Source organism: Alosa pseudoharengus, unplaced genomic scaffold (genome assembly GCF_046254945.1).
Source record: "Alosa pseudoharengus isolate Yale_2024_CS ecotype anadromous, Long Island Sound unplaced genomic scaffold, YU_APseudo_1.1 YU_APseudo_1.1_scf_13, whole genome shotgun sequence".
In the NCBI taxonomy this organism is placed as follows: domain Eukaryota; kingdom Metazoa; phylum Chordata; class Actinopteri; order Clupeiformes; family Clupeidae; genus Alosa; species Alosa pseudoharengus.
The window spans coordinates 27,767,056-27,778,231 of record NW_027468598.1 but is presented as its reverse complement, the minus strand read 5'-3'; the positions used below and the strand labels follow the sequence as shown (position 1 = coordinate 27,778,231).

General features: G+C 43.6%; 1 protein-coding gene across 3 annotated transcripts in view; it reads right to left on the bottom strand.

The window, feature by feature from the left end:
* Nucleotides 1-772: 772 nt before the first annotated feature.
* The window catches only part of LOC143121979 (BICD family-like cargo adapter 1), a 26,717-nt gene continuing 16,313 nt past the window's right edge, over nt 773-11,176 (bottom strand). For 2 of the 3 annotated variants that reach the window (XM_076282733.1, XM_076282735.1), the window contains 5 exons: nt 9,249-9,398; nt 7,537-7,617; nt 6,766-6,878; nt 4,060-4,180; nt 773-3,116 (listed from right to left, as the gene is read on the bottom strand). In XM_076282733.1, the coding sequence (XP_076138848.1) occupies nt 2,907-3,116; nt 4,060-4,180; nt 6,766-6,878; nt 7,537-7,617; nt 9,249-9,398 (675 nt within the window). In that variant the 3' untranslated portion in view covers nt 773-2,906. The remainder of the gene's footprint in view (nt 3,117-4,059; nt 4,181-6,765; nt 6,879-7,536; nt 7,618-9,248; nt 9,399-11,176) is intronic. The other variant, XM_076282734.1, reaches the window with a different exon arrangement.

Below are 11,176 nucleotides of genomic sequence, written 5' to 3'. Positions count from 1 at the left end.
AACAGGTGGTGCTGATAGAAATTCAATTGGATGAACAACAGCTGTTTGTTTGAATAAAATTTGAAATGCTATTAACCATAGATCAACCAGATAATCATTACTATCTCATATTTTATTCCCTTTACTGTTTTTTTTATTTGGTAATGATTCACTATTAACTTTCTTTTTATTGTATTACAAATGAATTACTTGTCTAATTGTAAAGCACTTTGGCCCAACCTCTGTTAAAATGTGCCATGCAACTAATATGACCTTGACATTGACCTCAACTATAGAATAGTGTCTGTGGGTTCTTTAATCCAAAATTTATTTTTTACGCATCTATTTTTACGCCACTATATCAACTAATGACTAATATAAATAAACTCAAAAGCTCATGCCACAACATTGAAACTTATCCCGTAACTACTTTTGAATGGTTGTAGAGACTTATGTTAATCATTATGAGACATAAATATGTTATACCCCTTTTAAATGTGTTTGTAATGCTCTATGGATCAGTGGTGTAGTCTAGTTAGCTGATGTGGGTATATTGTGATGTAATCTAGTTAGCTGTAGTGGGTATACTGTGATCAACCCCAAATGTTAGTACGTATCCTTGCCTGTTTTATACTGAGATGGTGATGCTTTTTAAGTGGGTATACTGTGTAGTCCTGCGTATCACTTAGACTACTCCACTGCTATGGATATATTCTGAGTTTACTGTAAATAAAGTGTTACCATTAATGTTTCCATTTCTTTTCCAATGAAAAACAGACCAATGAGCTAACTGTGTGTTTGTACAAAACTGACTTTATTTCACAGTATAAGGCATTCACATGTGCTTTCCAAGACAACACTACATAAACACCTTACCATGCATTTCAAAGATCAACATACTACAAATATCACCAAATAAGTACTACAAATAGTCAGTCATCATTTATTTTTCAACATTGTTACAGCATTAGACAGTTTGCTTTACAAAAAAAAAAAAGACACACATGAACAAACCAATCAGTAGTTTAACTGTGACCAGCATGTGTTGAAATGTGAGTAAACTACACATTGTTCTGTAGGCCAATAGAAAGAATGGATGTGACGGGCATTCCTATGCATGCAGTTGATTGGACTGTTCCTGTTGATTGACAAGTGACGGAGTCACATATAGGGATCACTGAGGGAATGGCTTCAGCAGCTGCATCAGAGACGTGAATCACCAACCAGCCCTGGAGCAGGAAGCATACTGTACAGCATCGTGGCAAAAGCCAACAGAACAAGATTCCCAGCACCTGTGGTCATGAGCCCGGTGAGCACGCCCTTGTGCGTCTCAGGCGAGTCAGTAGTGTAGTGATGGCTATTTCATAAGGCCGTATTTGTAGAGACGGGTGCGCACATCCAAAATATGTTGTAAGAGGTGCCAGACAAAACGTGTCAGAAGGAGATGGTCTGCACACTGTATATGGGCTCCAAGAGATACTTTATTTATTCTTAAAAGGCAACGTTTCGATCTCAACAGATCTTCATCAGGCCTGATGAACCATCTCCTTCTCTATTTCAAAAGGCCCCTCATGGGGGTTCTGACGTCGGAGGGACTCGTGGCCAATGTGTTCGTGTGAGTTAGTCCATTGGACTTCAATAGAAAAGCAGGTTGATCTGTTACAGCATACAGTAGTGTGTTTCACCTGCAACACACTTTCTGACCTCATACAAGTGCACTGGAATCTCAAGCCCTCACCTGGGTTAAATAACAAGTGTCAACATTGGTTTGAAAACATACACTCTAGCCAATCACAGTTCAGAGATGTGAATAGTGTCTAGAGTAAGGCTTTGTGTATGCACACAATAATCTCTGTGAATAGTCAGAAGCAAAGTCATTGATAGTAGGATATTGCAGGGCCAAGTCAGGCATCTTGAAAAATACAGTGTTAAATGCACCGTTAGGAAGTGCATGCCCGACATGCACATGCTTTGATCAGTGATGCTTGTTCCCTTAGCTTTAATCACAATAACAGGGAAAACTTATCAAAATAAATACAAATACTGACTGAATGATGATCTAACATAACATTTGCATTATCAAATAATACAACTTCATACAACAAAATAGAACCTCTTTGAACTATTTGATCAGGAGAAAAAAGAAAAAACACATTCTTTGTGTTTCCCAGAGGTGTGGTGATCCAAATCACCGGCATAAGGCATCCGTTCCTTCATTCTTCTTCTTCGAGGAGTACATCTTCTCAGGCCTGCCCATGTGAAACAGTGGACTCTGGGGACTTGGTAGTGCTCTAATCATGAGACCTATCAGGAAGAGTGGACTTCAGGGCTCGTTCCCATTGTGTCCGAATAGCCCCTAGCACCAGGCGCATTCATGTTCATGGCCAGCCGATTTTCCAGCGGCTGCTGAACTCGGGCCCCATGGGGGATATCAGCCCACCCTTTCCCTCCCCACTAACAACTGCCCCTGGTGCAGCTACTTCATGTATGTGTTGGGGCAGATGGTCTGGCTATATCGCCCTTGGTGCAGTTGGCTTGGCCTCCATGGGGGCAGATGGCGTGTCTTACTGTTCATCTGCTCTCTGAGGAGGCAGATGGTGCATGCCCCCTGGTGCAGTTTGTGTGTTTTGCATGGGGGCATGTCTTGATGCTTATTTGCCCCTGGTGCACTTTTTCTCGTCTTCTTGGGGGCAGATGGGGCTGCCTACTTACCCCTGGTGCAGTCTGTGTAGTTTGTGTGGGGGCAGGTAATACGGCTCATTTGCCCTGGGTACAGTTCATCTAGTGTTCATCTAGTAGGGGGCAATTGGAGCCGTTCACTTACCCCTGGTGTAGTCGCAAGTTTATAAAGGGGGTAGGAATTGTAGCTGACTTGCCCCTGGGGTACTTGTTCAGGTTTAAGATGGGGCGGGAGCAGTTAGTGCAGCTCATTTGCCCCTCTTGAGCCAGTCCCTCCAGGGCGAGGGTCCGTTGCGGTCGGTGGTGGTGGTTGTCTGGGAGACGCAGACGGGCGCGTTAGAGAGGCGACGGGAGCGGCGCAGGAAGGAGAGGGGGTGAGACGCCACAGGCTTCCTCTGGCTCTGATCACACTGCTGCTGAGTCCGGAGCTGCTGGTTAAGAATCACCTGGATATCATCCTGATGGAGGGAGAGAGAGAGCGAGAGAGAGAGAGAGAGAGAGAGAGAGAGAGAGAGAGCGAGAGAGAGAGAGTGTGTGTGTGGAGGGAGAGAAAGAAAGAAACATAAAAGAGACATTAAAACCCCTGAATATTCCATGTATTTGAGTGTGACAGTATATTTAATAGACAGTGACCGGGTCTGCAATATAATATCTATATTTTAGGGCTAAAGTGAGCAAGGTCTTCTTTTTGTCATAAGTTATAATCTTCACCACCACTAGAGGGAGCTGTGGCACCATACCCTCCATATGGCTGAAAATACATGATTAAAAACAAAGCCATTGGTTACAGTTGCGATATAGCAACTATGTCTCACTTCTGATGGCTGGAGGGTGGGAGTTTAACACTTCCTGGCTACACCATTGGCCAGCAATTGTCAGTAGCCCTGGTGCCCAGCGAAAGGGCATGAATGGGACAGCTGGCAACCAGGCATGACATCTCCCTCTCGAATGGGCATGGTAGACTGTGACCAGCAGAGGGTGCTGTAGCATAGTGTCTGTAGCATAGTGTCTCTAAGCTGGCGTCTGAGTGAACTCTCCTTAGTGTCTCTCACTCACTGGGTTTCATTCACACACACACACATGCACACACACACACACACACACTCACACACACACACACACACACACACACACACACACACACACACACACACACACACACACAGGCACACACTCACACACACACACACACACACACACACACACACACACACACGCACGCATATGCACACACACACACACACACACACACACACACACACACACACACACACACACGCACGCATATGCACACACACACACACACACACACACACACACACACACACACACACACACACACACGCATATGCACACACACACACACACACACACACACACACACACACACACCCATCCCACCTGCCATGCCTCCAGCTCCTGTGAGAGCTCCAGCTTCCTCTGAATGGCCTCCAGCAGCTGGTTATTCAGACTCATCATGTCGTTCTTGCTACGCACAAGCTCTGCCTCCATCAGTGTCTTCCTGCCAATCAGAAACAGACAGGTGACAGGTACATAACATTGTCAAGATCTTTGTGCGTGCGTGTGCATGTATGTGTGACTGTGTGACTGTGTGAATGTGTGTGTGTGTGTCATTTTTGTTGTTTGTTTATTTGTTTGGGATAATGTGATCATGATGTCTATACCTACAATGAATGAAAATGCATCATATGCAACATATTCGCAATGCCCTTATGGCAGAATTATGACTAAAACGTATAAAATTAGAGATGTCCGATAATATCGGCCCACCGATATTATCGGCCCGATATTAGCATAAAAATGTAATATCTGTTAATATCGTTATCGGATTTTTTTTGCCTTAAAACCGATAAAATAATGCTTGCGTTACACCCAAATAGTGCCTATGCGCTCCTGAAGCGTTTACCGGCGCACAGATGATGACCTCATCAAGCTGCGTCTTGAAGCATACAAACAAGCGTGGATGGCTGCAGTAACAAACTTGCTCGCTCTGTTTCAACATTATGTCTGTGGTTTGGAATTGGCCATGGCCGTCGTAGCCCCTTGAGTTGGCCGTGACGCCCCTTTGAAAATCAGAGGTTTACAGGCCACGGTGGCCTTGGTGCCTCCTTCTTTAAATATTCTGCTTTGCGTCCTACTAATAGCGATATATATACCTATGGCCAAATTACGCAGTGGAGAAAGTGACAGCGCAAGAAAGTGCGTCCAAATTAACCCATTCTTCTCAGTTGAACTACTCGCGAAGTAGCCTACTCATCACACAGACATCACAAGTATCACATGAAAGAGCTTTTTCTCAGCTTTTAAACGATGTTAGCCGCTAATTGCTGTGGTGAACGGTTCGCGAGAAAAGTAAATAATACCATTCAATCATAAATTCTACTGAAGGTTTTGCGTCCATCTCCCTATCCATTCATCTCGGTGGAATACTTAAGAACCCTTCGTTTAACATATGACAAACCATATATCAGAATAAACAGCAGACCTTACCGAGCAGAAAGGTGTACATCAGTCCCCTGTACAGTTAGCCGTTCCAGACTAATCCCGTTTTGAATTTGCAGTAAATTTCAACATACATGGATGTCTCCAAATTTGGGATTTAAGTTTTACACTGTGTTTAAATTGTTCCACATTATTTCATAACGGGCCAAATACAAAACAAATATTACAAATGTCGCCTAGATATCAGTAAATCAGAGGACAGCTGACTGTAAGAGTTTGTGAAAGTAGCCTTAATTATCACAAAATGCTAAGCATTCATCTAGGCTATTTGAGTTTCTTAAAGCTGAGCTGTGCTTAAATTGTTCAATACATGATTTCATAACAGGCCAAATATAAAATAAATGTTAAATATAGCCTAGATATCTGAAAATATTAGATGATCAGATGATTTACAGTTATATGTAATATGTCATGTTTTATGTTTTTGTATACAGTGATGCAGGTCTACTGCAGTGAATACAACTTTGATCGTTTTTATAGCCTACTACTGTATAGTTAACTTTGGCCTCGGTGCCCTGACATGTGGCCTTTGTGCCCCCCACCAAATATGCCCAACTGAAGGCCAAGTGGCCTTGCCCCTAAAATGGTGAAATTCCAAGCCTGATTGTGGATATGGCCCGTTATGTACTTCACCTCAAGCCTGAAGTATTTTTTGTAGCTCAAACAAATGTTTTCAAAATTGTGCAGTATAGTTGCTTGCCACATTGTAATTGACTCATATTTGTGCATTCATTCAATTAAGGTGATTGAGTTTTAGTTAAAGAAACAGTTCATGAAGCATCCTACAAATGCAGGCTCATTTAACACAGAAAAAGGGTAGCCTGTCATACACTATGCCTGTTATTTTAGTTGGCTTTACATTCTGCTATGTTGCACATAGTTGTTCAGGTACAATGTTTTATCATTTGTGAAGAAGTCAAATTTGCCCTATTTGTTGTGTGCATTGTCAAAATTATCTCAGGGAGAGTGTAATCCAAACTGTTGTTTGAGACAATTAAAAAATAAAAAATAAACATGGCACTTTTTCCCTAAATTAAGTTGAAGTATTTTTCTTATTTTGCACAGACAATGTTAACATTTGGAAAGCCTTGTTGCATTCAAGAATGCATCCAGTGGGGCATCACAATAATATTAAGCATGTTGTGTTAATTCCACAACAGGAGATATGTGATGTTACCTAAATTAGTTTTGAGGAAAAATAACCCACATATCGACATCGGTATCGGCTGATATCGGAATCGAAATTTGAGAGTTGGACAATATCGGCATATCGGATATCGGCAAAAAAGCCAATATCGGACATCCCTATATAAAATGCCTGGAAAACTGCTACACCAGGCGCAACTGAAGTTTTCTGATTGCAGTGTGGAAAAATAGTTTCAGAAGACTGGTCTAATTTATATAACGTATAATTGTTGTAGCATAAGCTTCAGTGTGCCGGATGTTGACAAGAAACTCCTATTAAGTTCTCTATGTGTGTGTGTGTGTGTGTGTGTGTGTGTGTGTGCGTATGTGTGTGTCTGCGTATCTCTCTGTGTGTGTGTGTGTGTGTGTGTGTGTGTGTGTGTGTGTGTGTGTGTTTACTTTGACATGGCCTCATCTCGGTCTCTGATGGCCTGGTGGAGGTGCTCCTCCTCCACCCTGCAGCGCTCCGACAGCAACCTCAGCTCACGATTCTCCTCCTGCAGCACACACACCTGAGAGAGAGAGAGAGAGAGGAAGAGAGAGAGGAAGAGAGACAGAGGGAGAAGGTTAGGCAATGCCCTGGTTCTCTGGTTCTATGTAAAAGGTAATTTACAAAGCTACCACTAGGGGGCACAAAGTTCATGGATGGTCTGGGTGCACCTGGTTTCAGACAGCTCCAGGGCATTTGGCAGAAATGGGTATTTGTCAAAGCTGGGCGTTTATTGAATCAGGAAGTGTTTACGAAGACTAGGGTTCATAAAAGAAGCTATATACTTTGTGGTGATCTAATAAAGTAAATAAAGTAAAATGAAATGAAATGAAGGGAAAAAGGTTTCTGATATGACACACACTACAGTAATATCCACAGAAATGTGACAAATTGCCGTGACCTCTTTCAGTGAATGAATGTCTTCCTAAGTACTTCAACTTCCACCAAAACCAGACCTGACCCTGGTATACATTGTTTGAAAAACTAAACAGTAACTGAACCTGCAGCTACCTACAATATGAATAGGTTAGCCCCCACCACCCCCACCCAAACGTGCACCCTCACATAAACACAAACACAGAGACACACGCACACACACATACACACATAAATCTGTCCTTTTCCAGCCATGTGAGTGATAGTGACGTGATAGTTTCAGCACATGAGGTGTGGTCAGTCACCTGATCCTTGAGGTCCTGTATCTGGGCCGGGCTCTCAGACTGGTCACTCCCCACCTCCACAATGGAGCCACTGAGCTGCTGCTGGGCACACCGCACAGAGAGACAGAACACAACACAGATCACATGACAGGCCCACATTACAGCAGGGCGATAAGAGGGAGGGAGGGAGGGAGAGGGAGAGAGAGAGGGAGAGAGAGAGGGAGAGAGAGAACAGGAGGGGGGGGGCAGAGAGAGAGAGAGGGACAAGGCCTGGTCTTTGTGTTGTCTTTGTGAGACCAATGGGCTGGACTGGGTTATCTGGTCTCAAGTAACAGCCCTGAAAGACATGCTGTCCCTCCAAAAAGTACCCCTCAGCTCTCTCTCTCTCTCTCTCTCTCTCACACACACACACACACACACACACACTCACACACACACACACACACACACACACACACACACACACACCTGTCCTTTCACTCACTGTATCAGGTCCACAGGACACCCAGAACAAAGCACAACTGTCTCAAAAAGCTTTGAATGGAGGGGCATTGTGACCACCCCCACAAAAATGTCTTACATTATACTTTGTATAATTTAAATGAACACACACACACACACACACACACACACACACACACACACACACTTTGTCAACAAACTTACTTTATGTGAAGTACTACCTAGGCCTACTATCTATAAGCCAGTACTGACATCAATCCAAACTATCCAGGGCTAACCTACGCAGCACTGAAGCAGGTATTTCGAGCAATGCTAAGACTGAATGCTAATCAGAATGGAACTGAAGAAAGCTAGCAACTGCTGACCCAAACTGGAACTTATAGTAAAGCAAGCCTCGCCAATGTTGGCAGTGCCACAGGTTGCCTCTTAAACTTAAAGATAGCCAGTGCTGACCTGCATTAAAAATACATTATCAGTTGACCCAAGCGTGCAACAAGAGTAAAGGTACCAGCACTGACGTAGGTGGGTAATCAGAGACCTTCACTGCTACCTCTGATCCAGGATCAAGACCTTTAGAAGCTAGAGTAAATCTAGCCAGGCATTTAGAACACAGATAGTCAATTCTGACCCAAACTTGCAGCTCATGGAAGTAAAGCCGGGCTTAGTTGGCAAAGGTTAGCATTCAGTGTCAGCATAAATTCTTCGATGGGAACGCTGCCATTCAGATAAGCCTCTCAGGTCTGTGCGCGCCGTTCTCTTATCAGTAAGACCGCTCAGGTGCTCGACCCGATGCTGGGAAACACGCCATGGGCAGTCAAACCCCACACACACACAGCTGATTAATGTAGTGGACACAGCCTCCCTTTACTGAGCCAACTCCGCTAATGCAATGCTAACTCCTACTCTACCTCACACCACACACATAAACCACCACCACGCCAGCACTGAGAGAGAGATGTTCACACAGACTCGCTGCAGCCCGATACCCATGATTCAGAGTTCAGGGAGAATGAAAATCAGGTCAGCCATTGTTATTTTTTTTACCCCCAGTTCCCACTGCCTTGAGCACACGTGATATTTGAGACCACATGGGGAGTGCATGTGTATGTGTGTATGTGTATGTGTCTGTATGTGAGAGTGAAAGACTGTGTGTATGTGTGTATGTGTGTGTGTGTGTGTGTGTGTGTGTGTATATATGTATGTGTGTGTGTGTGTGTGTGTGTGTGACTGAGTGAGAGAGTGAGTGAGTATGTGTGATCCTCTACACTCACCTGCGATGAGTGTTGTTGTGTGAGCTCCTGAGCCAGGTTCTTCAGCTGTGCCACCATGCCCTGCAGGTCATTCTGCCCGCCACCCACCTCCTGGGGGTTTTGCGTTAGAGGAAGTAGAAGCCTCAGGATGGACTCAACTTCCTGTGTGAGCTGAAGAGGACAGTACCATGAGCTCAAGGGACTCGTCATTTAACACGTATTGAGAATTTACACAGCAAACTAGACATAGGTGTGTGAAACAAGTGAATGAATTTATACAGCTTTTTCCTGTGTGTGTGTGTGTGTGTGGATTTCTATTACACCTCACAAATGCCCTAAAATAGACATAAACCATAGAAATGGACTCATTATTACAGACGTAATACACTCTTAAGAACTTTCTGTCTAAATTGCTGCACTGATTCCAGTGAAATTCTATCTCTAACAATAGATGGATGTCATACAGACGATTTAAAAACGCTTCTGGTGTAAATTAGCCTAGAGTGTGCCCTGAGAGAGTACTATGGGGTGACTATGGGACAGTTACATTAACTACCCTTACCACAACTAGATGTACCGCAGAGCGGTACAAAATATGACCGCCGCCCAGTCCAGCACATTTTTTCCACAAAAAGAAATCACGCTGAAAGGCCTATATGATTCTAACTGTCTCACTAAATTGCATTATCCACACTCAATTCTCACTGGTATCTGCTAGACAACAAGTACCAAAACATGATTAGTTCATAGATTTCACATGTAAAATTCATTTTATACAACCCCACCTCCATCTTGCCTGTTCATAATTATGAGAAATTCTTGATTGTTTGTGTTATGTTTATGTTATGTGTGTGGGTGTGTGTGTGTGTGTGAGTGTGTGTGTGTGTGTGTGTGTGTGTGTGTGTGTGTGTGTGTGTGTGTGTGCGTGCCTGCGTATGTGCCTGTGCATGGAAGCGTACATATGTCTACTGTGTGAGTATGTGTCATGATTACTGTGAATGTGTGTGTGTGTGTGTATCTGTTTGTGCACATGTGTGCACATGAACTGGGCTAACATGACCCCTGGAGGCAAATATACGGAAAAAATGGTCATCTTAGGCCCTACAGTTCTCAAGATATTCACAGAGAACTGTGTCTGGCCTACCCTCCTTTCGGGGGGGTCCAGTCCAGCGGGGGGGCTACAGATCAAAACGAAAAATGACAGTTCCATGCTATCCATGTGGGGGTACATGCCCACCAAGTTTTGTGTACCCCGGTCTTTCAGTGTCCCGGGAATCCTTGTTGGTGTACGTCACTAAATGTACACATAAATTGTTTTATTGTAAGGCCCCCCATGAACGAAAGTACACAAAACTTGGCATGCATTCGGAGGGTGTCATAATGATCCTACACTTTCAATTTCGTGCAGTTTTGACCATGTCAGCCAGAGATATTGTGATGAAAACACCAAATTTTTTGCTTTTTAATTTTTAACTAGGTGGCGCTATACATGAAATAAGTGGTAATGGGATGGGTTGACATGGCCCCTTGAGATCAACATACAAAAAAAAGGTGGACCTCCTAGGCCCTACGGTTCTCGAGATATTCACAGAAAACTGTCTCCGGCCACCTACAGGCCAGTTGGTGTATAGTAACATAAATTAATTTATTGTGTGGCCCCCCATGAACGGAATTCCACGAAACTTGGCGTGCATTCAGAGGGTGTCATAATGATCCTACACTTCCAATTTCGTGCAGTTTTGACTATGTTAGGTCACAGATACCTGCGATTACAACACCTCATTTTTACTTTTTTGTGTTTAACTAGGTGGCGCTATACATGAAATGAGTGGTTATGGAATGGGTTGACATGGCCCCTTGAGATCAACATACAAAAAAAAAATGGTCCTCCTAAACCTTACGGTTCTCGAGATATTCACAGAAAACTGTGTCTGCCCTACCCTCCTTTC